General features: G+C 46.4%; 2 protein-coding genes across 9 annotated transcripts in view; both read right to left on the reverse strand.

Moving 5' to 3' along the window:
* Nucleotides 1-5,050, reverse strand: part of EPB42 (erythrocyte membrane protein band 4.2) — a 29,882-nt gene extending 24,832 nt beyond the window's left edge. For 2 of the 7 annotated variants that reach the window (XM_054532679.1, XM_054532682.1), the window contains exon 1: nucleotides 4,143-5,002. The gene's annotated coding sequence lies outside the window, so the exon portion shown is untranslated. Of the gene's footprint in view, nucleotides 1-2,850; nucleotides 3,003-4,142 lie in introns of all 7 variants that reach the window. The other 5 variants (XM_054532685.1, XM_054532681.1, XM_054532678.1 and 2 more) reach the window with 5 other exon arrangements.
* A 6,030-nt stretch (nucleotides 5,051-11,080) lies between these two features.
* Nucleotides 11,081-27,780, reverse strand: part of TGM5 (transglutaminase 5) — a 34,535-nt gene continuing 17,835 nt past the window's right edge. For both annotated transcript variants that reach the window (XM_003778435.4, XM_002825368.5), the window contains 7 exons: nucleotides 19,338-19,476; nucleotides 17,643-17,746; nucleotides 17,297-17,536; nucleotides 13,953-14,321; nucleotides 13,271-13,431; nucleotides 12,057-12,190; nucleotides 11,081-11,841 (listed from right to left, as the gene is read on the reverse strand). In XM_003778435.4, coding sequence (XP_003778483.2) covers nucleotides 11,688-11,841; nucleotides 12,057-12,190; nucleotides 13,271-13,431; nucleotides 13,953-14,321; nucleotides 17,297-17,536; nucleotides 17,643-17,746; nucleotides 19,338-19,476 — 1,301 coding nt within the window. In that variant the 3' untranslated portion in view covers nucleotides 11,081-11,687. The remainder of the gene's footprint in view (nucleotides 11,842-12,056; nucleotides 12,191-13,270; nucleotides 13,432-13,952; nucleotides 14,322-17,296; nucleotides 17,537-17,642; nucleotides 17,747-19,337; nucleotides 19,477-27,780) is intronic.

The raw sequence follows: 27,780 nt of genomic DNA on the forward strand, positions 1-27,780 counted from the left end.
GGGCAGCTGTACTTGCTGCATATACATGAGACGTCTACAGAATGATATAAAACACACTGCCAAAAATATTGGTTGCCTGTGGGGAGGGGATCTGGGCAGTGGGGTAGAAAGGTTATCTTTCTGCTGTTTACTCTTTTATACTTTTAAAACTTTGAACTTTTGAACTCATTTGAAGGATCTTATTATGTAAAAAACAACAACAAAAAAGAAACTTCTGCCTTTCACTAGCGTGGTGGCTCATGCCTGTAATCCCAGCACTTTGGGAAGCCAAGTCAGGCGGATCACCTGAGGTCAGGAGTTCGAGACCAGCCTGGCCAATATGGTGAAACCCTCTTTCTACTAAAAATACAAAAATTAGCTGGGCGTGGTGGCAGGCGGCTGTACTCCCAGCTACTTGGGAGGCTAAGGCAGAAGAATTGCTTGAACCTGGGAGGCTGAGGTTGCAGTGAGCCAAAATCGTGCCACGCACTCCAGTGAGCCAAGATCGCGCCACTGCACAGCCAGCATGGAGCAAGACTCCATCTCAGGAAAAAAAAAAATCCTTCATAACAAACAAGTTAATTTTTCATTATTTGAAGATGTCATTTTTTACCTGGAAAACATGAATCTACTAACAATGATTATAAAAGGTAATTTAGTGAGCTGGCTAATACCAAAATTATAGAAGCCAATAGTGTTCATGCCTGCAATCAATAACAAGTCAGAAAATGTAATTAAAGACCCAACCTATAATAACAACAACAAAAGATGAAATTTCTAGAAATAAACTTAAGAAATGTGAAGTGCTCTCAGTAAAACACTTGGAAATGGTATGGAGGGACACCAAATAAGACTTGAGCAGATAAAAAGGAAGATCACCATCCTGGGTAGGACAACTCAACTTTATAAAGCAGTCATTTCTTCCCAAGTTGATCTTAAGTTTAATTCATTCCCAATAAAAACACCAAGATTGTTTTTTGAAACTAGATAAACTGATTCTAAGGTTCAAAAGGAAATTTCTAAGATAATAACAAAGTGTGACCAGCCTTCCTAGATATGAACACATAATATGATATTACTGTAATTGAAAAGTCCATAGATCAAAATATATGTATTAAATGTATGCTAAATGTGGCACTTCAAATCCATGCGGAGATGAAGGATTTATCAGTAAATGATTTTGGGACAACTAGCTTGTCAAAATACAATTGGCTTCCTATCTTACGCCACACAACAAAATAAATTTCAGATGGATCAAAATTCTTATTAAATCCTTAAAGTAATAGAAGAAAAAATGAGACACTTCTTCTTAACTTGGGAAAACCTTTAAAAATATTATGCAAAACCCAGAAGCCATAAAGAAAATACTGAGAAATTTGATTCCTTAAAAATTTTTAAATGGAAAAATTCACAATGTTAAAAGATATGCAGGTGGGGCACGGTGGCTCACACCTGTAATCCCAGCACTTTGGGAGGCCGAGGCGGGTGGATCATGAGGTCAGGAGTTTGAGACCAGCCTGGCCAACTTGGTGAAACCCCATGTCTACTAAAAATACAAAAAATTAGCCGAGCGTGGTGGCATGTGCCTGTAATCCCAGCTACTTGGGAGGCTGAGGCAGGAGAATAGCTTGAACCCGGGAGGTTGGAGGTTGCGGTGAGCTGAGACTGGGCCACTGCGCTCCAGCCTGGGCCACAGAGTGAGAATCCGTCTCAAAACCAAAACAAAATAAGATATGCAACAAGTTGGGGAAAATATTTGAAACCCATATCACGAAGAATTAATCTCCTTAATATAAAAGATGCCTATAAATCAATAAGAAAGAATAACAAACTATTAGAAAAATGAATAAAGGATATGATAGACAATTCACAGAAAAGGAAATAAAAATGTCTATCAATTCTGTGGAAAGATGTTCAGCCTCATTTAATAAAAATGCAAAATGAAAACACCCTGAGATATCATTCTTTCTTCACCTATTAGATTGGCAAAGATAAAAGAGTTTGACAACATTTTGAGTTGGTGATGATTTAGGAAAATAGTTGCTCTCTTATAATACTAGTGGGAGTGCAAATTTAAATTGGTGCAGCCTCGGCTGGGTGCGGTGGCTCATGCCTGTAATCCCAGCACTTTGGGAGGCAGGTGAATCACTTGAGGTCAGGAGTTCGAAACCAGCCAGGCCAAAATGGTGAAAACCAATCTCTACTAAAAATACAATAATTAGCCAGACGTGGTGGTGGGCGCCTGTAATCTCAGCTACTTGGGAGACTGAGACATATGAGAATCGCTTGAACCTGGTGGGTGGAGGTTGCAGTTAGCCAAGATCATGCCACTGCATTCCAGCCTTGACAACAGAGCAAGACTTTGTCTCAAAAAAAGAGAAATAAATAAATAAATAATAAATTGGTGCAGGCTCTCCAAATTGGTGCAGGCTCTACGGCTGCTGGTCAGTGGGCAGGTGGTGAGGAAGGAAAACTGAACAGTGGGCCTTGGAGGGCCAGGGACTAAAGGAGGAGCGAGCTCTGGGAAACAAAGTGTAGCTCTTGTTGCTGCCTGCCCTTTCCACACAGCCATCTCCCACCTCTCCAGTTATTCACCAGGTTGGGGTGAATGAGAGCTTCTGACACTTCCTTGAACTTCAGGCTAACTTATGACACTAACAAAGACACCTTTAGGACCCAAGGGCAGACCTATGGGAGTACTGGGCAGTGTGACATGGGGGGAATTTGGAATCAGACAGACTTTGCTGTGTGGTCTTAAATAAATTACCCAATTTCTCTGAACTAGATAACGTCCTTTTATCTCATGATTGTCCTTTGAATGCAAGCAAAGTCAGACTGGGTGGCTTAAACGACAGATATTTATGTTCTCACCCTTCTGTAGAATGGAAGTTCAAGATCAGGGCCTTTAGGCTTGGTGTCTGGTGAAGGCTCTCTTCCTCACATGCCCTCTTCCCTGTGTCCATGCAGAAAGAGAAAGATCTCTGGTGTCTTTTCCTTTTCCTCTTCTTATAAGGACATCATTCCTATTGGATTGAAGCCCATTCTTATGACCCCACTTCACCTTTATTACCTTCTTATAGGTCCCATCTCCAAATACAGTCACATTGGGGGTTAGGGCTTCAACATGTGAATTTTTGGGGAGGACACAATTCAGTCCAGAACAAAGGGAAATTAAGTAGTTTCTACCAAAACTTTAAATGTCTATACTTTTTGCTGCTCTGCCTATGGATTAGCCATTCTTTATTCCTTTACTTTCTTAATAAACTTGCTCTCACTTAAAAAAAAAAAGTCTATACTTTTGATTCAGCCATTCTGCTTCTAGGTATTTATCATACAAATGATCAAACAGGTGCAAAATAAAATTTATACAAGTATATTCAAGGCATTGATATTTATAATAGCCAAATACTAGAAACTACCTAAACATCCATGCATAAGGTAATTGGGTAGATAAATTATGGAACATGCATTCAATAAAATACATAAAGGTGAAAAAGAATGAAGTAGCTCTATATAAAAGGATGTGGAACAATCTCCAAGCTTGATTTGTTTGTTTGTTTGTTTTGAGACAGGCTCTTGCTCAACTGTCACCCAGGCTGGAGTGCAGTGGTGCAATCATGGCTCACTGCAGCCTCAACCCCTGGGCTCAAGTGATCCTCCCACTTCAGCCTCCAGAGTAGCTGGGACTACAGCCATGTGCCACTACATCTGGCTAATTTTTTATTTTTTGTAGAGATGGGGTCCCACTATGTTTCCCAGGCTGGTCTTGAACTCCGGTGCTCAAGTGATCCCCTAGCCTCGGCCTCCCAAAGTGTTGGGATTTACAGGCACGAGCCACCACGCCCAGCCCAAGCTGTATTGTTAAGTGGAATAAGCGAGGTAGAGAACAATGTGAATAGTATACTATCTTTGTGTAAAGGGTATGTGTGCATGGGGAGAATATATATGAATTTGCTTGTGTTTATATAGACTATTTCTAGAAAATTATTGCTTCTAGATAGAGACACTCAGTGCCTAGGCACAAGGCTTTTTTTCTATATACCCTTTGTATCTTTGTGCCATGAACATTTATTTATGTGTTAATATTTTTAAAGTGACAAAAACTTTTAGGGGAAAGAAAAGTCTGGCTGAAAGAACTATTTTCACCACAGAGAGCCCCTTACCTGGGAGGGCAATGGAGAGATTGTGGGCTGGTCTCCCTTTGGGGAATGTGTTCTCCTTCTGGTTCTAGCAAAGAGAATCTTCTCTTTCCTCGTACAGTTCCCATGAGAGCTTCACAGAGATCCAGTCTCTGGCAGTATTTCAGTCGGGGCACTTTTTGAGGTACCGTTAGGAACTGTTAGGAACGGTGTTAGGTACTGGTAATACAGCAGTAAAGCAGATAGACGCGTCCCTGCCACCAAGGAGCTTCTTATTCCAGCAGGGGGAGACAAACAATACTAAGTGCGTACATCATTAGCTATTTCTCTGTCAAGTGTGCCAAATGCTGTAAAAAAGAAGTTTGAGTGCTCTTGGACCCAGGTGTGGACGGTCAGGGTGGGCTTCTCTCAGACGGTGATATTTAAGCTCAGAAACTGGGAGGATAAATAGGAGTTAGCTAGGTAATAGTGTGTCCGGAATTGGTGGGTACTTGTTCTCACTGACTTCAAGAATGAAGCCGCGGACCCTCGCAGTGTTAGAGTTCTTAAAGGCCGCGTGTCCGGAGTTTGTTCCTTCTGATGTTCCGATGTGTTTGGAGTTTCTTCCTTCTGGTGGGTTCGTGGTCTCGCTGGCTCAGGAGTGAAGCTGCAGACCTTCGCGGTGAGTGTTACAGCTCTTAAGGCGGCGCGTCTGCAGTTATTCGTTCCTCCCGGTGGGTTCGTGGTCTCAGGGGCTTCAGCAGTGAAGCTGCACACCTTCACAGTGCGTGTTACAGCTCACAAAGGTAGTGTGGACCCAAACACTGAGCAGAAGCAAGATTTACTGCAAAGAGCGAAAGAACAAAGCTCTCACAACGTAGAAACGTACCCAACGCGGTTGCCACTGCGCTCTCTGGCAGCCTGCTTTTATTCCCTTATCTGGCCCCACCCACATCCTGCTGATTGGTCCATTTTACAGAGAGCCAATTGGTCTGTTTTACAGAGAGCTGATTGGCCCGTTTTGACAGGGTCTGATTGGTGCGTTTACAATCCCTGAGCTGGACACAAAAGTTCTCCACGTACCCACTAGATTAGCTAGATACGGAGTGTTGATTGGTGTATTTACAAACCCTGAGCTAGACATAAAGGTTCTCCAAGTCCCCACCAGACTCAGGAGCGCAGCTGGCTTCACCCAGTGGATCCCGCACTGGGGCCGCAGGTGGAGCTGCCTGCCTGTCCTGCGCTGTGTGCTCGCACTCCTCAGCCCTTGGGCGGTAGGTGGGACCGGGCGCCGTGGAGCAGGGGGCGGCACTCCTTGGGGAGGCTCAGGCATGGCGGGCTGCAGGTCCCGAGCCCTGCCCAGCGGGGAGGCAGCTAAGGCCCGGGAGAAATCGAGAGCAGCACCGGTAGGCTGGCACTGCTGGGGGACCCGGTGCACCCTCCTCAGCTGCTGGCCCCGGTGCTAAGCCCCTCACTGCCCGGGCCAGCAGGGCCGGCCGGCCGCTCCGAGTGCGGGGCCCGCCAAACCCACGCCCACCCGGAACTCTAGCTGGCCCGCAAGCGCCGCGCGCAGCCCCGGTTCCCGCCCGTGCCTCTCCCTCCACACCTCCCCCGCAAGCTGAGGGAGCCGGCTCCGGCCTCGACCAGCCCAGAGAAGGGCTCCCACAGTGCAGCGGCGGGCTGAAGGGCTCCTTAGCCCTTCAGTGCAGCGGCGCAGCCAGAATGGGCGTCGAGGCCGAGGAGGCACCGAGAGCGAGCGAGGGCTGCGAGGGCTGCCAGCAAGCTGTCACCTCTCAACAGGACAAGGGTTGGCCCGAGAGGAGAGAAAACAGCACGTGCACAGGCTCTAAGGCAGGAAGCAACTGAAAGCAGGTCAGTGGGCCTGCATCACAGAGAGAGAGATGGGGAGAGGTAAGGCAAGAGCTAAATCTTGCAGAGTTGAGCTGAGAATTTTGGATTTTATTCTCAGAGCAGTGAGAAGCCATTGAAATGATATTTGAAGCAAGGGAGTAACACAATCAGATTTGCATTTTTTAAATACTGGCTAATATGGGGGAAAATTACAGGGGGCAAAAAGGGAAGAGAGATGACCAATAAGAGACTAGGGTAATGGCTCACGTGAAAGATGATGGTCTACTCCGGGGGGTGTTAGTAAAGATAGACATAGGCCGGTCATGGTGGCTCACGCCTGTAATCCCAGCACTTTGGGAGGCCAAGACAGGCGGATCACCTGAGGTCAGGAGTTTGAGACCAGCCTGGCCAATGTGGCGAAACCCCGTCTCTACTAAAAATACAAAAATTAGCTGGGCGTGGTGGCGGGCGCCTGTAATCGCAGCTACTCGGGAGACCGAGGCAGGAGAATCGCTTGAACCTAGAAGGTGGAGGTTGCAGTGAGCCAAGATCATGCCACTGCACTCCAGCCCAGGCCACAGAGCAAGACTCCATCTCAAAAAAAAAAAAAAAAAAGACATGGACATATTTGACAGAGATGTAAGAGGTTAAATGGATATGACGTGCTAATGGACAGGATATCAGGGTGGAGGGCAGAGAGGAAAAGATACTCAACATGATTCTCAGGTGCAAATAAGTTAATTATGCTGGCACATTGCTTTACAAAGCACTTCCACGTACATTATCTTGTATGATCTGAACCTCAATCTTGTAAACTGCATTAAGGGATCATGATTCCAATTTTACGGATGAGAAAATACGTTCAGAGAGTTAACATTTATTTTAGCAAATGTAAGATCAATTAATATACTGCCTCATTCCAGAAAGAATTTAAGACTAACATTGAAATATGGTATTGCAGAAGAGCACATTAAATTGATGCAAATGATGAAAGAATAAAGATGGAGCCCAAACAGAGCCAAGGAGGAGGCTAGAAGTGCATACTATAGCTTACCTATCCACATGCGTTCCACACAGGAGAAACTTACGTCTAAGCTCCAGAAGGGAGGGTTTCCCAATATCTCACAGCTTATGGTAAAGCCTAGACTCAAACTGAGGTCTTCCAACTCATACCCCACACATTTGATTTCACATTAGCCTTAATCCAAGCCACTGCTGAGAAGGTCTCTCTATTCAACCTTCTTTTAAAATCTTTCAAGAATTTCTGTATCTAAATACAGCAGACTAGCTTGTTACCATCCTCTCTGTTGGGAACGATTAGAAAAGTTGAATGAAATATTTTAAATATCTCTTTGAAGGCATCAAGGCAGTGAGGACTTGAGGGATCAAGATCTTGGGGAGAAGAAGAGCAGAGAGTGAACTTGAAACTGGCTGCCACTCTTCTATCTGGGGCATTTGCCCATTCATAATTGGCAGATAAGAGCCTGAGAATCTGGCAGTCTAGCAGGGTTTGAGTTTGAGGGTCATTAAGGATGAGGGCCCCCAATAAACACCCCAGGCTTTCTGTTGGGACTGCAGAAGGGCTATGCCCCAGGAGTTGAGGTAAGTAGGAAATAGACTAATCCTTATAAAAGGCTGAAGTTGGCTGGGCGCGGTGGCTCACACCTGTAATCCCAGTACTTTGGGAGGCTGAGGTGGGTAGATCACCTGAGGTTGGGAAACCTGACCAACATGGGGAAACACCGTCTCTACTAAAAAAAAAAAAAAAAAAAACACAAAACAAACAACAACAACAACAACAACAAAAAACAAAATTAGCCGGGTGTGGTGGCACATGCCTGTAATCCCAGCTACTTGGGAGGCTGAGGCAGGAGAATCGCTTGAACCCAGGAGGCAGAGGTTGCAGTGAGCTGGAGATCGTGCCATTGCATTCCATCCTGGGCAGCAAGAGCGAAACTCTGCTTCGAAAAAAAAAAAAAAAAAGCTGAAGCTTCGTTTTAAATAAATCTGCATTATGGCACTCTCCCACTATCCTAACTTCCTACCAGAAAGAACATTCTCTGGAGGATATTAGCATTATCCAGAACCTGACATTATTTATGTTCACAGAGTTCTTTCTCACATTCCCACAGATTCATTCAGCATCCCAGCTCAGACCTTCTGCTAACACTTGCTATGCCAGGCACGTGGCCTGCCTCCCCTCAGGAAGCTCCAGGCTCTCATGGAGTCTGAAGCCAAGCCCATCCTCTGGGGTTGGAGGAAAGCTGGGTATATCTGAGATCAGCACTCTGCAATCAAATTCTTTTTGTCTGTACTCCTGAAAAAGCAGCAGCCCCAAAACTGGCAGCAAATGGCTCCTGGATACTGGGAAGTCAGGTCTCAGGGACAGGTAGAGAGGTGGTACCAGCTGCACATTGGTTGGTTGGCTGCTGGTCAGTGGGCAGGTGGTGAGGAAGGAAAACTGAACAGTGGGCCTTGGAGGGCCAGGGACTAAAGGAGGAGCGAGCTCTGGGAAACAAAGTGTAGCTCTTGTTGCTGCCTGCCCTTTCCACACAGCCATCTCCCACCTCTCCAGTTATTCACCAGGTTGGGGTGAATGAGAGCTTCTGACACTTCCTTGAACTTCAGGCTAACTTATGACACTAACAAAGACACCTTTAGGACCCAAGGGCAGACCTATGGGAGTACTGGGCAGTGTGACATGGGGGGAATTTGGAATCAGACAGACTTTGCTGTGTGGTCTTAAATAAATTACCCAATTTCTCTGAACTAGATAAAGTCCTTTTATCTCATGATTGTCCTTTGAATGCAAGCAAAGCCAAAACTAGTGTTGGTCAACTTAAAAAAACAAGAGTATGAAGGAGCTCATAGATTGATGGGGAAAAGGAGAGCCAGGACTAGGAGAATGATGGACTCCAGGGCAACTCGAGGGACTAGGCAGCAGGAACAGAGGCTGGTCTGTCTCTGGATCTCTGCTGCCAAGATGGATGAACTCCAAGTTTCTCCCTTCTCTAACTCACTTCACTCTACAGTCAAAGTCCTGGGAGAAGTGTCTGATTGTCCCAGCATAAGTCACATGCCCACCTCTTGGCCATGGGCGGGCAGGGCTTCTTCACTGGCAGATCCACCAAGGCTACACACAATAAGGAAAAAGAAATTTCTTCAAAAACCCTTTTTGCCTGGAGCTGAGCTGAGCGTTGTCAGAAGAAAATTATACTGAGTTCCACTGGGGTTGGGGGATGAGGGGTTGTGAGGTTGTCCATTGGGAATGGGTTGGGGAGAACCTTATTTGCCCTGTTTATTGGTCTATTCCCTACACCTAGAACACTCAGCACATTAGGAACTCAAAAAATGTTAAACGAATGGATAAAAGACAACCTTTGCATTTAAGGAAGGCCTTGCGCTTGAAGAAGTGACTCTGATGGGAATTGCAAGCTCCTATGGCAGACAAGGGTGGAGAACTATTTGTCCTTTAAGTGCTTCTTAAATCACATGAAGTCTGCTCAGCTCTGCAAAGTGGAATCAGCTCTGAGCACTGACACTGAAAGAAGTCACTGTGATCCAAGACTTAGAGGAGGCAGACACCTGAAGATGATTGTGACCCAAATTCCTTAGACTGCGGCCTGAAGCTCTTCACCCCCTGGGTCTTGCCTCATTTCTTTCCTGCTTCTTGCTCCCTCCCACTCTGACCTCTGGCCATCTGAATGACTTGCAGTTCCTGGCTGCTTTATTCCACTTCCTTTCCTTCCAATTCCTAGTCTTTGACCAACCACTAGCTTTTAGGGCTCCACTTAAATACCACTTCCTCCAGGAAGCCTTCCTTGAACCAATATCCCAAGGCTGGACTAGTTGGCCCTCCTTGTGCTCCCATAACACTCTGGGTTTACCCCAGTAGTGGATCTCACCGCTCTGTGTTATAACCTCCTGTTTATTTTTCATTCTCCACATCCTTAGACTTGAGCTTCTTAAGTGCAGACCCTGGTCCTTCTTGTGTCCTCAGGGCCTACCTGGCTCAGGGCCTGGCCCCTAGTAGAAAATCAGTAAATTTTTGTTGAATGAAAGAATTAATGAATGTGGTGTTAAAATCAGGACTCATTAAAGAGTCCTAGGGCACAGTTCCTGAAATCTTCTATGTGTTTCAGAGGTCATTGTGTCTGTAAGATGTTTCTCTCTCTGGTGTTTTCCTTAAACTATTTCTCATGATTGTCAGGTAATAATTGTAAGATGAAATAATTTTAAGTTACTTCCAGCTCCCTGCCAGTAGCTCCTGGTTCTCAGCCCACTCTCTCACAGGACTATTTCCCTACTTTCCCTAATTCTTACCACATGCCCTTCTATCCCTCTGATTAACTACACATACCCTTTGGTTTATACATACTGGAAGTCTTCATCTTCTTTATTTACTGTGTGTGTATTTAATAGGACAGCTGTCTCAGTCATGTAGTCAGTACTGAGAGAGCAAGTGCATCATGCCTTTCTTTGTGCAGAACTTTGTGCAGTGCCACAAGAGGAGATAATGATCAGAATTGTTTTGTGTTCAGTAGGACCCAGAAAGGGTGGAGTTTGCATGACCATAAACACAGGCTGCAACTAATAGAAAATTCTGAGAGTATTCCATTCCCCACTCAAAGTCTACCTCATTGTGTTATTCAGCCGGCTTTATCTCCCCAGCCAACCCAAGGCCATCCAGGACCACAGTGCATCGGTGAGTTTTGAGTGAATAGGCTGGTACTGTTAGGACTGAGGGACCTATTGGATGTGATATGGGAAAGGATTCAAAGGAAAGCCAAGGGTGAAAGGTCTCCCAGACATTTTTTGTCCCCCTAAGACACAAAGATGGTAGGTAGTATGTAGAAACACCTGTGAGTTTTTTGATTTTCTAGCTGGATCGTGGCTGATACACCACTTTTGAGTATCTCATTTATTTGTTGACGTGTTCATTGTCTATCTCCCCTGCCTCCACTAGAAATGTAAGCTCCATGAGGGCAGGGACTTTGCTTTGTTTACTTTGTACCCCTACACTCAGAACCACTTCTGGCATATGCTAGGCACTCAATAAATACATTTTTGAATGAATGAATAGGAGACTGCAGCATCCAAGGAACAGATAGGAAAGTGATGACTACATGAGGCAAAGGAGAGCAAGGTCTGAAGTTTATTCATACTAGGGAATTAGCTTTTGCAACAACAAAACAACAGTGAGCTGTTCAGCCTGTCTTTTTCTTTCCTGGATATCTGGGGCAGGGGGCAGTTAAGTCATGGCCAAGTCCTACCAGTATCCTCTGACCTCTGTGCCAAATCACACTTCTGAATAGGAGACTGTGGAATCCTGCAATCTCTGGATGGGACACAGTGGAATCCTTGGGCCCTGAAAAGAGTCCAGGGGAGCTGTGCAAATGGTCCAGGGAAATATCCATCCATAGATATTTGCTACCTGTTCTCTGGATGCTGGAGTCTCCTATTCATTCATTCAAAAAATATTTATTGAGTGCCTAGCATATGCCAGAAATAGTTCTGAGTATAGGGGTACAAAGTAAACAAAGCAAAGTCTTTGCCCTCATGGAGCTTACATTTCTAGTGGAGTCAGGGGAGATAGAAAATAAACACGTCATCCCCTCTGCGGCTCTTGCTGGAGCCCTGTGAAGCCTCTGTTGTGGTGGGGAATGGCGCAGCTTGCATTTGAATTTGCTTCTTTTCCTGAAGCTTGAAATTCACACGTCTGGCGCGTTGTTCCAGAATTTATAATGCAAAGTCTACATAAACATTCCTGTAACCCTTGATGTCCTTAAACTTGTTGCTTCTCATATTAGCTTGGATCTGCCTTTGTCCACTCTTGAAGGGGACGGTCTCCAGAATGATGCTCGCTCGGTGTTGGGGTTTGAGGACTCCAAGGCTGCAACAGAGAATGGAGCATGTCAGAAAACCAAAAGCATGATAATGACCCCGGAGCCCTTTTCCACCCAGCTTCCTGAGTGGGAGGGAGTGCTTCCACTTTCCCTTCCCCGGTGTTGTGGAGTCTGGCTCAGGAACCAATGTCCAGGGAGAAGGATAGTGCTAATCTCAGGGGGGAAAAAACAGAAGAGAAGGCTGAGCACTTGCAGCACTTACAAGACTTTTTGCTGTTTCTTGAAGAGGCCACTTCCTTCCACAGTCAGCACACAGTCCTCAACCTGCTCTGAGAGGGGGTTTGAAAATATCACCTGTATGGAGAGTGGCTGGTTCACAACGGCTGCTCCTAGAACCTAAACAGACCAGGAGGAGAAGGAGAATTAGTTCTCATTCCCCAACTCACCAGATATTTATGAAGGGCACTGTTCTGTAAGGTGGCAGGATATGCCACCCCCAAATATGCCACTTTGGCATAAGAATTCCTTGAGCCGAAGACAATTGAAAAGAAGCAGATATAAGAAAAGCTCTCTGGTTTCCCTTTATTTGCCTAAAAGCAGGACATAAATTTACAAAGGTGTCCCCCCTCCCCTCTCTACCAGGAAGGACAAAGGCTGATCACCAGAGATGACTTCAGACCTTTATGAGCCTGGAGAGGGCACCAGAGGAATCTACACAACAAACTTTCTAAGTTTTATCTACCATGAGTTTCCCATGTATTTGCCTTCCCAAAATTCGCCACCCCTTGAGACTCAAGGTCCTTTCCCTTTCTCTTGTCACTTCTCTAAAAACATATTGCTTCTTTGCTAAGATGCCACAAAAGCCCAAGTTCTAGCCAAATCTTCATGTTTCCCCACCAGAGGGGGCTCCATGGGCTTACTTAACAGGGTCTAGGAGGCTGGTTGACTTTGGGGAGACAGCACGGGAAGGAAGGGAGCCCTTAAAATCTTCCCACTTGGAAGACTGCAGAATGTCAGAGCAGGCGGGGTCCTCAGAGGCCATCTAGCCTAATCCCCTCTCTAACAGTTCAAGAAACAGAGGCCCAAGGCCTTGTCCAAGGATGCACAGCCAAAAAATGGCAAATCAAGTCTGAACTGACTTTCAGACAGGCCTCTCCCCCGACCAGAGACCCTCCTATTTGCGCTCACTTTTCTTATGTTGACCCATGGGGAAGGCCAACAGCAGGAGTGGCACAAGAGGGGGTCTCTCCTATTGTCCATGGCACCTGCTCAAGGACCCACCCATAGGGCCTCTAGTGAGTGGTGCAAGAGGATGAAGACCTCTCAGACAAACTTCTCCCTCCTGGAGCACCAGAAGAGGCAAAGGAAGGAGGGGATGCTCTCCTAAGTAGGCCCAGGCTGCCCTCTCACAGGGCTTCACCCCCTCCCCGCCGGATCCAAGGGGCCCCACAAGCCATTTGCAGGACTCCTGCCTACATTAATCGTGATGCTCGGATAAGATAAGGTGATGATCTTGTTCACCAGGATTTTCTCGGGACTGCTTTTCTCTTCACCCAAGGCACTGATGCGGATCAGCTTGTCTGTTGACAGGTACTGGCTGTACTGGGAATAGGAGATGTTGCAGGGGTAGGTCTTTGCTAAAGAAAGAACACAACAGGGTGAGAGTAGCTGAGAAAATCAGCCAGACCTGGGTTGGACCTGGGGTCTCTCTTCCACAGAGAAGAGAAAGTCAACAAGTACCAAGTCCCAGGGAAGCAGGTGGCAGCTATTCAGATGAGGAAATGAGCTGAAAAGAGCCAAAATGGCTGCCCAACGCCATTCTGCTAGGAAATGGGAGAGCTGAGGCTCCAACCAAGGTCTCAGAGACTCTAAATCTCAGGTTTTTCCTGCAAAACCAGCTACTTTTGTTGTGGTAGGAAAGGAGGAAGAAGAGAAAGGGAGAGAGGAGATAAAGGAAGGGAGGGAGGGAAGGAAGGAAGGTAGGAAGGGAGGGAGGGAGGGAGGGGGAAGGAGAAGAGGGAAGCAGGGGAATCATGCCAGAGGGGACAGTAGGAATAATGGTGTCTCAGGGGTCCACCCCTAGAACCCTGTTGGCTGGCTTGACCCCACTGACATTGCCAAAACCAACTCTGCGTACACAAACTGTGCACATGCGTACCTTCTTTAGGAGAGAGTGTGATGAACGCTATGTCCTGCCAGAATGGGGACAGGGGGCTGCCATCGTGTAGCAGAGACTGGGCACTTAGGTTCACTTTGAGGTCCTTGAACTGGGAGGACATGTTGAGGGCCAGCAGGACAAAGCATATATCCTGGCCCATGTTGGGCGGGTCGAGCAGCTTGAATTTCAGGGAGACTTGCACCACATCACTGGGTCGAAGGGAAGGTGTATGCAGGCTCCGAGGGCTGTCCTGGCTCAGTGGTGTGGGTCTGGAAGGTTGCAACTCTGCTCCTCTTTGGGAGCCATGGAATCTTCTAGCCTTCAGCTTCTGCAGAGCCTTCAGAAACACCTGCCTCTCCTGGAGGGATCCTGAAGTGGGGGAGAGCACAGCGCCAGCTGTGAGCCAGGCTGACTGGAGTAGACCGAGGCTGAGCGCCATCCCCCACCCAATATCTCCACCAGCAACTTCAGGCCTTCACTCCCAGTAACAAGCACTCCCTCCACTCCTCATGTGCTTTCCCAGGCAGGCTCTGCTGGCCACTTCACACCCTTCCTCCTGTATCAGCCACAAGCCAGGTGTATTACCATTAGCATTCTTCTTCTTATTCTTCCATACACAGATAAAGAAAAGGAGGCTAACAGAAGTCATGTCAGCTGCCCAAGTCACACAACTAGTAAGGAGCAGATCCCAGGTGGGAAGCAAACCTGCCCAACTCTAAGACCTGTGCTTGTGACCGCTCAACTCTATTCTGATGTCCTCAAGGGAAAGACAAAGGCCCAAAAATGCAGAGAAATAAACCTCTTAAAGACAGCAGGGAATGGTGTGATGTCCTGTTCCAGAGCCAGATTATTGGTCAGGGATAGACTAATTCCTGGAAACTGAGGGAAAGGAGAAGCACAGTAAATAAGTAAATACATATGAGAGGAAGTCTAGGTGTGCAGAGTTCCCAGGGTGGCCCCAGCTTCCCTGCTCTATCCTGGGGGTCCCTGTGGGCCGCATGTGCAGGAATACTTGCCCACGCCTCATAATTCCAGAAGCTGCCTTTGTTGAGTACGTACTATTCCCAGGGACCAGCTGTACTCCTTCAATGCATTTGCCACAGCATCCTGAGGCAGAAGCCACGTTTATCCCCTTGCTCGGGGTTCATTCTAAGGCCAGTTCCAGACAAAAGAGAATCTGGAGACATTTGCTTCAGTAAGAGTGGGCCCACAGGCTGAGGGCAGTGGCTCACACCTGTAATCCCACCACTTTGCGAGGCCAAGGAGGGTGGATCACTTGAGGTCTGGAGTTCGAGACCAGCCTGACCAACATGGTGAAACCCTGTTTCTACTAAAAATACAAAAAATTTAGCCAGGCATGATGGCAGGCACCTATAATCCCAGCTACTTGGGAGGCTGAGACAGGAGAATTGCTTGAACCCAGGAAGCAGAGGTTGCAGTGATCTGAGATCGCGCTGTTGCCCTCCAGCCTGGGTGATAGAGCAAGACTCTGTCTCAAAAAAAAAAAAAAAAAAAAGAGTGGGCCCAGAAAGATGGGAATCTGATTTAGCGCATCTGCGGTCTGTGTGACCCCAGACCCTGTTAGGCTGGGTGGGAGAAGACTGAATACTGCTGGCCCGAGGAGCACCTAAGCAGGGCACTCAGGCCCACCGGGGTATGGCTCCAATCCCCCTGAGTCCACAGGGGACCCCGTGGGCCTCTCTAGCAAATGCCGTCAAAACCCCACCCATATTCCCTTGGCACTTGCCATTTCAGTGTCCACAAGCCCTACTTTTCAAATTGCAGCCCCTGCAATTCTGTCTGAGATTTTCTCTGCTACCAGAGCAGACTCAGCTCATGCATGGGGTAGGCCAGAAGTGCTAGAGAATTTACATCCCCCAGGAACAGCCCTCAACTCATGACCAACAGGATTTGATGGATAAACACCCCAACCCCCTGCCTCTCTGGTGCGATAAATCGGCAGTGTTGTTCTACACTTCACACTGAATCAGTGATAGGGTTGCCAGATTTAGCAAACAAAAATACAAGGCAATTTAATTTGAATTTCAAATAAACAACAAATAATTTGGGACATCTTTTTTTATTTTTATTTTTTAGAAATGAGGTCTCACTCTATTGCCTAGGTTGGAGTGCAATGTTGCCATCATAGCTCACTGCAGCCTCAAATTCCGAGGCTAAAGTGATCCTCCCATCTCAGCCTCCCAAAGTGTTGGGATTGCAGGTGTGAGCTTACAGCTCCTGGCCTGGGACAAATTTACGCTAAAGCATTATTTGCCCTTTATTTTCTCTGGCAACCCCACTTCCAGAGCTCCTGGCCAGCTGTCACTGCTAACAGGCTTGAAAATGTACTCTTACATCCACTTCCTTCCCTTCCCTGTCTCCCTCACTCTGCTCCAGGATTTCCAGGATGGCATAAAAAATAAACCACTTGTATTTGAATGCTTGCCTCAGGATCCAATTCTGGGGCAGCCCAGCCAAGATGAGGCCAGAGGCACTAGGGAGTGGGTGGTGATGGCACTGCTGGGCTGTGTTCAACACTTGCCCCCTACTGCGAATCCCCTTCCCAGGTGGGGAATTCTGGAGCCTCCCTGCGTCTGTCCCCGAGGCCCACCTAGACAAACCACAGACACCCACTCACCAGCACACCCAGCAACTGCTCAGCCCTCCCCACCGCCCTTCAGCCACCCTGCCTTGTGCCTGCTCAGATCCTCCCCAGCCAGATCCCAGCTCTGGCCCTCACCCTGCCTCTGGCCCTCATGGACTGGATATTTTTGCCTGGCTCCCTGGTAATTGAACCTAGTGGCTGGCGCTTCTCAATGTTCAGGCATTTATCTATACCTGACCAACACAGCCTCCCCTGTGGCACTGCTGCCAGGGCTGTCACCTCAGAGTCAGCCTCTGGCCCTGCCGGTCCCACAGGGAGGAGGGGTGGGAGTGAACATCTGGGCTCACTTCAGCCTGTCCTCCAAAGACTCAATGAAACACAGTGAATTAAATAATACCCTAAATAAAATAAATGAATGGCAGAGTGTTTACTAAATTCCCTGCTGTCTTCAGTGGGAGGCTGATTTTAGGGGGAAGCAGGGGTGAAGGATTCATATTCTGTTTGGGCTCCACAGTCCATGTCAGCGCCTTGTGGCGGGAGCTCGCTGGCCTGCAGGATGTGAGGTGGGGGTGTCATGAAGAAGTGAGGCCGTGAGGCCACCCCAACTGGGGCCTCAAAACTGAATGGCTGAGGAGACAGTGGGGCTGGGTCCTGCCTCGCAGATGCTCTCTGGCTCCCTAGGGTAGGGGAAGGTTCCTGCAGGGCTGGGGCTCTGAGTAGGGCTGGCTTACTTACTTACCTTCTTCATACTTGTAGTTCTCTGTGATGTCATCCCGCTCGTCACTCCGGATGCTCTTTGTGCTGATAAAATTGCCAACAGAACTTGTGTCCTGGTGAAGTTTCTGCTCCTTCCCTCCCTGGACGAGCCAGGACATGCAGTCAGCATTCACCATTGAAAACACAAAGGGCGTGTCATAGTTCAGGTCCACCTCTCCTTCTTTGACGGCTCTGACAGAGGCAGGGCCACAGCAGTAGACGCCTGAAGGAGAACAGGGGAGCCTCGGTGGGCTGTTTGTTGTAGGGCTGGGCGGGGGTGGGGTGCTTTCCAAGGGAGCGGGGCCTGCCTTTCTTCTGGAGAGCCTCACCGTTGCTCATCTCCTGAGGTGTGGCGTCCAGCACCTGCCAGCCTCCATATCCAGGGGGCAGATCCTTCCGGGCCATCCAGCACTCATTCCAGACATGGAAGTTCCTGTGTCAAACAGAGCCAAGGGAGACGTTGTACTGCCTGGTCTTTCTAGAACAAGGCAAGGGAGGGATGAGCAAATGAACTGTTGGATAGAAAGACAGACTTAGCACACACAGGGCTTAAAACCTCTGTGGATAGCCAGGCACGATGGCTCATGCCAGTAATCTTAGTACTTTGGGAGTCTGAGGTGAGAGGATTGCTTGAGCTCAGGAGTTCAAGATTAACCTGAGCAAAAAAGGAAGACCTTGTCTCAAAAAAAAAAAAAAAAAATTAACTAGGCATCATGGCGCATGCCTGTAGTCCCACCTACTTGGGAGGCTGAGGTGGAGGATCACTTGAGCCTGGGAGATCAAGGCTTGACCTTGATCATACCACTGTGCTCCAGCCTGGGCAGCAAAGCCAGACCCTGTCTCAAAAAAATAATTAATTAGTGACAGGTCTTCCTCTCGTGGACCTCTGTTTGCCTCCCAGAAAAGAGTTTCCCTCTGCAGACTCAGCTTGTGAACAGAAAGTGAAGGCTTCCAGAGTCCACTGAAGTTAAAAATCCTTCACCATCTCATGAAACAGTCTTCGTGGCCCCTTTGTGTGTGTTGCTGACTCACAGAGGCACTCGTGGTCTTTGTATTCGGAGGTAAGGCCATCCTGTGGTCAGAACAGTTGGGACTCAGGAAACAATATTCCAAAATGAAGGTCTCAGAAGCAGAAGTGTTTTTTTGGACCGTTTCCTGTCTTCCTGTCTCTCAGTCTCATTTACCCCCATGGCTAGCCATAGAAATTAAAATCTCTCCTCCCCAAGGTGGGAAGGTCATGGAAACCAGAACCCCTTTTCCCCAAAGGCAGTCTTAAAACCTAAAAATATTACCCTAGCTTTCCTTCTGCCTTTTTGTATAAAAACTGGCCATAAAAAATTTATCTGACCTACCTTGTTTGACTGTAGGTCAAAAGACCCTCATTCTAGAGAGGGTTCTGCCCCATATTGGGAGGGAAGGAACTCATGCTCAGAGAGGCCAAGCAGAATGTAGACAGGGCTGGGTTTCCCCACTCAGTCTATTAGCATTAGGTCATACCAATTGTCCAAGCATATTTCTACGTGGCTGTCCATACTCTGTTAGACTAAGCATAAAAATGGACAATTTCCCCTGTATCTTTGGGTCTTCATTCTGAAGGCTCCTGTGTATACGTTAATTAATGTGTATGCCTTTTCTCCTATTGATCTGATTTTGTGAGTTGATTTTTTTTTTTTTTTTTTTTTAACAAACCTTCAAAGGGCAGTGCAGAAATTTTCTCCAGGCCCCATAGAGCCAGGAGGTTCTGTGATGGAGGTGACAAAGATGAAAACCTCAACCCAGGGCAGAACGCTCTTATGATGTGAGACTTCTAAACCCCAAATGGGCTTTGTTCAGCTGTCTCCCAGCTGAAGATTGGCAAGAGGTGTGGGGGCAGCCTTGGCGGGGGGTGAGTGGGGGGGGTGAAGGGGTGTGGAGGAGGTGAAGGGGAGGGACCAGGCTCATGGACATCGTCCTGCCCTTCTTCCTGCCATGGGGCTTGGCTCTGATGTGTGGCCCTAGAAATAGGCTGAGAGGTTGTTTCTCACCAGATAGTATCCTTCTTCTTATTCCCCAAAATCCTGCCCGTGTTGTCATAATACTCATCTATGATCAGGTTTCCATCTGTATCATGGCCAGAGTCGAAGTTGGTGATCACACGGGTGGGGATCCCCAGACACCTCATCACTACAAAAAGGGCAGAAAAAAATCACCTGTGAGCTGTAGATTCCGGACCTGTGTATTCCTGGACTTTGGGGCCTGGACCTGGGGAAATCTTCCATTTGCCATCTGCAGGAACATGCTGGAGCTGTCTGGAACACTGGAATAGTGATATTTCCAACTTCCTTCCCCACCTCTGGAGCTCGTGGGAGAGATTCTATGCAAAGCTCGGGATGCTGACTGCTCAGACAAGCACTGCCTGAGCCAGTAAAGTCTAGCACGTTGTGAGCTCTGCTTACGCCAGGAGGGTGGGACTGGCAAGCCTTTCCTTTGGCAAAACTCAGAGGCCTGACTCAACTGCATTTCTCTTCTGGCCCTAAATCTCCATCTTCAAGCCAAAGCTGGAATTCCATTCCTTTCTGTGGTTAGGATTATTGCTTGAGACCATCAGATTCTCAAGCAAAACATTCTGTGACTTGGATTCCCCCTTTTCCCTGGGTATATGATCTTGGAAGCCTCTCCAGGAAAGCTTCACAGATCAAGCCAAGAAGGAAAGAAAACCATGTAACAAGAGCTTAGAAAAGTGAGAGTTTCTACCTGGTAGAGAAATTCTTGAAAGAAGGTAGAGTGTTGTCTTTATTCCTGGGGACCATGCATTCTGTTTGCCAGCCAACTTCCTTTCTTTATCCTCTGCTGTATTTCCATTCTGTGCTTTTTATTTTTTATTTTTTTGAAGTCAAAAAAATCGCACTCCAGCCCTTGTCCCCCAGGGCTGGAGTGCAATGACGCAATCTTGGCTCACTGCAACCTCCTCCTCCCGGGTTCAAGCGATTCTCCTGCCTCAGCCCCCCTGAGTAGCTGGGATTACAGGCGTACACCACCACACCCAGCTATTTTTTTTTTTGTATTTTTAGTAGAGACGGGGTTTCACCATGTTGGCCAGGCTGGTCTCGAACTCCTGACCTCAAGTGATCCGCCTGCCTCGGCCTCCCAAAGTGCTGGGATTACAGGCGTGAGCCACCGCACCCGGCCTCTGTGCTCTTTTAAGTACAGGAAAATCTGACCATGAAATGCTCTGGGGATCCCTGTCCCTTCATGTCCAGCAATGACAGTCCACTCAATTTAATAATGACGATAATAGTATCTACCAGCTGGGCATAGTGCTAAATGCTTCACACATAGTATCCGCAAGACAACTCTATATGATGGCTACTATTATTATCTCCGTTTTGAAGACAAAGAGTCAGAGGCTAAGAAAGTTTGCTGCCTTGACCAAGGTCACACAGCTAGTAAGAGGCAGAGCTGCCACTAAAATCCTGGTTTCACTGCTAAGCTTGCAGTCAATACCGAGTCCAGCTCTTGGTAGTATGCATACAGTTCAGCATCTTAGTGTTTTTACCTAATTTTACATCCTAAGCATTTTCCTATATTATCGAATATTTGCCAAAAGCAAGATTTTAGTGGTGATTATTTTGAAACATTTAGTTGGTTTTCAGTTTTCCCCCTGTTGTAAATACTGTGATAAATACCTTTGTAGATCAATATCCCCCCTCCCCTGCGACATATTCTAAGGGGTAAAATGACTGAGTCAAAAATATGGTTATTTCTAAGGGTTCTTCACACACACTACTGTCATTTCTTAAAAGTTTATAATTTTTAGTTTAAACATTTAATTGCGTATAGATTTTAGCTCACCTTCTTATTCTGCACTTTGACACAGAGCCTCTCCAGGCCAGGGTGGGGATAGGCCTCTGGATGCGACCAGAAAAGGGAGGGGAGAAGCCCAAAGGGAGCCTTGAGCTCGCGTGGCAGGTCTGAACAGAGCTGAAGAACTAGGGCAGGTGGAGGGTAGAGCTGACAAGTGGGTTGTAGGTGGAGGTGACACAGGACAGCTGCAGAGGTGAGGCTGAAGGTTGAAAAGCTGTCACTGAAGGACCCTGAGACAGCAGTGAGGCAAGAGAGCAGCATTGCAGGGGCACATTTACGCTAAAAGTACAGTCAGGAGGGTGGATGACACAGTGACAAGAAAATGTGCCAAGGAGGAGGGCAGGGAGGGAGAGCAGGGAGCAATCCTCTCCCTGCCCTTCACCCGGATGGATGAGTTCATGAGTGGCCACCTGAAGTGTCAATAGTGGTGTCAACTCCTGCTAAACATGACTTGATGGGCACTTTCCCACCCTAACACAGGTAACTGGTCCTGAAGCACTTTGAAGTTCTCCATTAACCAGAGTACGAGGCTTGTAATGAATTGTTTACGAGTCTGTCTTCCTGAGGGCAGGGATTGTGTGTTATTCATCTTTATCATTACTCAACTATTAACAATATAGGGCAAGGCCCATTTTGCATCTTGCTGCATCTTTGCTGGATGGATGGATGAGTGATGTCTTGTGAATCTTTTGCCCGTTCTGGTGATTTCTGAGTTCAACACACAACTATCCTAATGGTTGTGGGATATGCTTTGGGTACCAAGCTCAACTGTCCGTAGAGCATAAGCTTTGAGTGGTGATGGATTTGCACTGATCCGGTCTCACCCTTTGCTCGTCATGGCTTGTGAGAGGACATGGATGGGGAGGAGATTGTGACAGTAGAACAGAATGAAGTTACAGAGGGGCAAGAATGATTTCTTACATGGGGGGTGAAGCCAAGGCATCAGCTTCAAGGCACTCAGATCTGTGCAGCAGAAGTCATGCACACACATGTTTCCAGGGGCCTTGCTCCCTCTGTCCTTCTGGTTCTGTCCTCCCACAAAGAGCTCATCCCAACTATGGCTTTCTCTCCCACTTCTGTGCCCAGGACTCTTGAATTTGAATCTTGAGTCTGTCTAGAGACCTTGCTGTCACTGAACACATCCCTCACTGAACTTACTGTCTTCCAGCCTTCTCGGTCTTCCTTTCTAGTCAAGGACATCATCATCATCATAGGTACCAGGCATGGTGCCAAGCACTGCACGAGGATTATCTCCCTTAGTCCTCTTCATACCCATATGATTATCCCAACTTTAAAGATGAGACACCTGAAGTTTAGAGAGGTAAGTTCACAGGGCAGAAAGAGAAAAGCCAGGGCAGGACATAAACCCATGTTTCTCTGATCTCAAAGCCTCTCATGCTTTTAACTGCAGGCCACAACACTGCAACTCCACTGGACATCCCAGCCACACCTCAGTCTCAATGCACCTTCCTCTGTGAAGTTTTCACCAATGACTCCACACCGCACTGATCCCTTCTCGTGCTTTCACATAACCCTGATCGCCTGTGTCACATATTTCAGCACTGGATTCGGCTCTCTGTAATTTAATGTGTCTGTCTTACCTTGTCTGCCAAATTACAAATCCCCCTAGAGTTGAGCTCATATAAGACTTTTCTTGCATTTCTACATTCCTAGTACAAGGCTGGGCACAGGGTAGGTGCTCATTATATTCCTGTTAAAGTGAGGCACCTTTAACCTGTTTCTGCAGACTATCAGTCTTGATGACTCACAGTTTGACATGAGATTTAGGTGACCTGTCACTGATGATTTTGTGGGATCTGAGTCCCTTGTGAAAGAGAAACCCATGTGTGGCATCTGTGCTTATGGACATGCATACACTATATGCACTGATGCAGTGACAACTGGGCAAAGGTGAACGAGATCTCAGAGTTGGGAAGGGACCACAGAGTTATCAAGGTATATCACACCGCATTCTCAGCATCAGTAATTACATTTCTTCATTCAGCCATTTAGTAGTCATTCAGTGATAAGTGTTGAGACCAGGTAGTCAATTAGATGAAGAGGATACAAAAATGAAAGACATTCCTGCCTTCGAGGAATACAATTTCACTTGACTGGTAGTGGACCATGTCCTAATGGTGTATTAAAATGATGAGTATGGGGCCAGGCACAGTGGCTCAGGCTGGTAATCCCAGCACTTTGGGAGGCCAAGGAGGGAGGATTGCTTGAGCCCAGGAGTTCAAGACCAGCCTGGGCAACATAGTGAGACCTCACCTCTACAAAAAATAAAAAAATTAGCCAGGTATAGTGGCACATGCCTGTGGTCCCAGCTACTCAGGAGGCTGAGGCAGGAGAATCACTTGAGCTCAGGAGGTTGAGGCTGCAGTGAGCCATAATGGCGCCACTGCACTCCAGCCTGGGTGCTCCAGCCTGGGTGACAGAGTGAGATCCTGTCTAAAATAAAATAAAATATCTAGTATGTTTCAGGACTGGCTGTAAAGCTCTTTTTGCTCCAATGTGGAACGTGGCCCTAATTTTATAAGAAAATTCAGTGGAAAGTTAGAGTTCAATTTATTGAAATGCATTCAGTTAGCTTTACTGCCACACTCCCATAGCTTTTATCGAGAAATGTGGCCAAAACTCCAGCTCTCAGAGTCAAAGTAATTGAGTATAAATGTGATGACTTTTATCACCTTTTAATTTCTCCCTGAACACATTAAGCTTCCAAATGATAAATATATCACTTCCTGCTCTTTATCCCATGCCTTTAATTGTCCCTTATGACCAAGATGATCATATTACTTTGGTCTTTCAGATATGCCATCACTAGATCATATTTGAACTGTTCTCTCTCACCCGTAATGGCAAGGAAATGAAATCTTATTTGTTTCCTTAACAGTACCTTAAGTATGCAAAGGTATACCATCTGTTTTCCATGATAATCTCCGGTCTTCTAGCCTGCACTAAGACAAGGCCCTACCAAAATTATTTTTTGATAAGGGGGTGGGGGCAATTAAGAACTGAACCCTAGTCATCGAAGTGCAATAACCTGTTAAGAAGTACAAATGAGCACTGTTTACAGAGAAATAGGAAATGGAAACAAGGATATCAACCTTGAAGGAGCAAAGCACAGCATGTAGGACCTGGGTCATGTATTAGATGAAAATGGCAGCACAGAAGATGGCACTGGGCAGTTGCCATGGAGCTGTGAGACCTGCTCTGTGGCTCTGTGGCAGATTTGTAAGGGTTATCTGTCTGTGCGTGTGTGGGGGGGTCTTAAATGGCAAAAAAGGCCCCTTCACAATGAGCACTACAATCTACTCCCTCCATCCTCATGCAAGTCAGTCTCCTGGACCAACAGAGAAAAGACAAAAATTTCAGCTGCTTATGTGGGGATGGACAATCAGAAGACTGCTTTAAAAGACCTCTAGTTGAAATGTTTAATATGAATATTTTATATCTAACTTCCAGTTGCAAAATACAAAGAACAGAGGCATAAGACCAACAATACAATGAAGCCCTCGGGTAAGTCTAAAAGGTAGAGTTGTGCAGGACAACTGTCTCAGTGTCTTCAAAAAAGTCACATATTGAATTAAAGGATCTCTTTGATATTAAAGGAGACACAGAGGACATTGCAACCAGGTGCAATGTTTGGTTCCTAATTAGATCCTGATTTGGACAAACTGACTGTACAGACACAGCCTGTAGCCTCGTCCCCTGCCACTTCATGCTAGCAAAGACTGAACCATCTCAGCCAGGCATCAAGGTCAACATCAACAGTGATAAGTCGTATTGACAGCAGGTACCCTTGATATTATGTGAGCAGGAAGCACTACTTTTGTTGTCTTCCTCCCCAGAATACATACTTCTAGTATGATCACGAGAACAATAACAGACAAATCGCAATTGAGGGACTTCCTAGAGCAGTGTCCAGGCCACAACACAGGCTCGGGAAGCCCAGAAAGAACTCAGCAGTCTTATCGAGTTAACGAGATGAGATCACAATTGAGGGAAGCTAAGATGGCTGAAATTTCCAGGATGGAGTGTATGGAGGGGAGAGAGCTGAACAGAGAGAGTATTCCAGAGATCTGCAGAGGGGTCTTTCAAGTCTTTGGCTGAGTGGTAATCTGTGCAAGCACGGAGATGAAATTCCAGGAGGCCAGATAAAGCAATAGAGTGGAGAGGCCTCATAATACGTAGGGCATTTGATAAGAGTCTTCAGAAGAGGCATGACTTAGTAGTGGGGCTAAATTAAGCTTAGGGTAAAGACTGCTCTGGAGCCATCATAACAAAGCTTAAAAGCAAACCTCAAGGAGTTCGAGACCAGCCTGGCCAACGTGGCGAAACCCTGCCTCTACTAAAAGAACAAAAATTAGCTGGGCGTGGTGGTGGGCGCCTGTAGTCCCAGCTACTCAGGAGTCTGAGGCAGGAGAATAGCTTGAACCTGGTAGGCGGAGGTTGCAGTGAGCCGAGATTGTGCCGCTGCACTACAGCCTGGGCGACAAGAGCGAGAATCTGTCTCAAAAAAAAAAAAAAAAAGAGCAATCCTCCAAAAGCTCAAATTAATCTGCAAGGAATTTGTTATTGCTGTACCACACAAAGTGCTTTAAAGGAATAAAACAAAATCCAGTTGTCAACAGCATAACACAATAAAAAATGGGCAAGCACACAAAGAAACAGAAAAATATGACCCATAGCCAGTAGAAAAATTAATCAATAGAACCAGATTCAGAAATGCCAGAGACAATGAAATTAGCACTGAGTGACAAATCATCCATACTCCAAACCTCAGCATCATGTAATATACCCACATAACACACCTGCACAGGTACCCCCAAATCTAAAATAAAAGTTGAAATTATTTTTTAAAAAGCTGACCTCAAAAAAAAAAAAGCAGACAAGGACCTCAAAGAGCTATTTTAAATATTATAAATATGCTTAAAATGCCCAAAGGGAGTTATAGAAAAACAAGAACATAATGAGAAGAGAAATGGAAGGTAAAAAAAAAAAAAGACTCAGTGGAACTTCTAAAGATGAAAAATACACACTGGTCCAAGTGCAGTGGTGTTTACAACTAATTCATCACAACAAGTTACAGATTTCTTTGTTCCTTTTCCATTCCCACTGCTTCACTTGACTAGCCTTAAAAAATAAATAAAAATAAAATTATATACATATGCATACAAAAGACAAATACAATAGATGAAACCAGAACCATACTGAATAAAATACTGCACAAAGATAATAATATGATTTTTTTGTGAAAACACATCCAACTACAGTGCTACATATTAAACACATTAAAATGTTTCCCTATCATGCAGAGAGGTGAATGGAAGTGGGCTATGAGATAAAAGGAGGAAATTAATTAATTAATTTTAATAAGAAGGGCCTTTTACAAAGAGGGGCCTGAGCAGACCAATTATGGTGAGTGCCGTGAAATGAGGAATATAGTTAGCTCTAAACATTCCAAGAAAGAAAGGAAATAAAAGGGAAAAAAAGTGGGAGAGAGGGGAACTGAAGTTTCAGGGATAGCTAGAAACAACTTTTTTTATTTATTTTTATTTTTTGAGACAGAGTCTTGCTCTGTCGCCCAGGCTGGAGTGGCCCGATTTCAGCTCACTGCAAGCACCACTTCCCAGGTTCACGCCATTCTCCTGCCTCCGCCTCCCGATTAGCTGGGACTACAGGCACCCACCACCACGCCCAGCTAATTTTTTGTATTTTTAGTACAGACGGGGTTTCACCGTGTTAGTCAAGTTGGTCTCGATCTCCTGACCTCATGATTCCCCTGCCTCGGCCTTCCAAAGTGCTGGGATTACAGGCATGAGCCACCGCACCCCGCCGAAACAACTTTTGAATAAGACCCAGCCAAAGCCCTGGAGCCCAAGAGGCAGAGATTAAAACAGTACCAGACTAATTATAATAGCTAACATTTAGATAAAACTATGGGCCAGACATCTTTCTATCTACTCTCCATGTATTAGTCAACAACCTTATGAGGGAACATTCCGTACTATCTTATGTCAATGGAAATCAATGGAAAATAAGGCAGGTTTGTGTTTAGTCCAGGGCAGTGCACAAAAGGGTTTGAACTGGGATCTAAGAAAAGGCTGGGGTATGCACCAGGGCCTTGGCTGCAGTTCCTTCTTTGAGACTTAAGGGAAAAAACAATGAGAACAAGAGTTATTGTATTGAAATGAAGATAAGATACGTTATAAAGGCCCCTACATAATTGAGTTAGAAAAATCTTTGATAATATCTAGCTCAGGGGTTTTCAAAAAAGTATTAAGCAGACCATATGCAAACCATTAAGCAGACTATATGCAAACCAATCATAAGTGAGGATTTGATGTATAAAAGACATGCAAGTTGGGTTGCTTTAGTTTAAGAGGAGGGCCCAGTCCCAGTCCCAACCAGGCAGCATCCCATCGCCCACACCCTTTCCCACCTCCCCTTCCCCTTACAGCCCCTGGGACCTTGGACCTTATTTTACAGAAGAGGGATGATGCTGTACATCTGCTTACGGTCACACATTAGTACCTCCCAACCCTCAGCCCAAGTCATTGCTGTCCCCTACCCCACTTCCAACCCCAGGCAGTTATGGACAAGAATAGACCAGGC

The sequence above is a fragment of the Pongo abelii genome, chromosome 16, assembly GCF_028885655.2.
Source record: "Pongo abelii isolate AG06213 chromosome 16, NHGRI_mPonAbe1-v2.0_pri, whole genome shotgun sequence".
Classification (NCBI taxonomy): Eukaryota; Metazoa; Chordata; class Mammalia; order Primates; family Hominidae; genus Pongo; species Pongo abelii.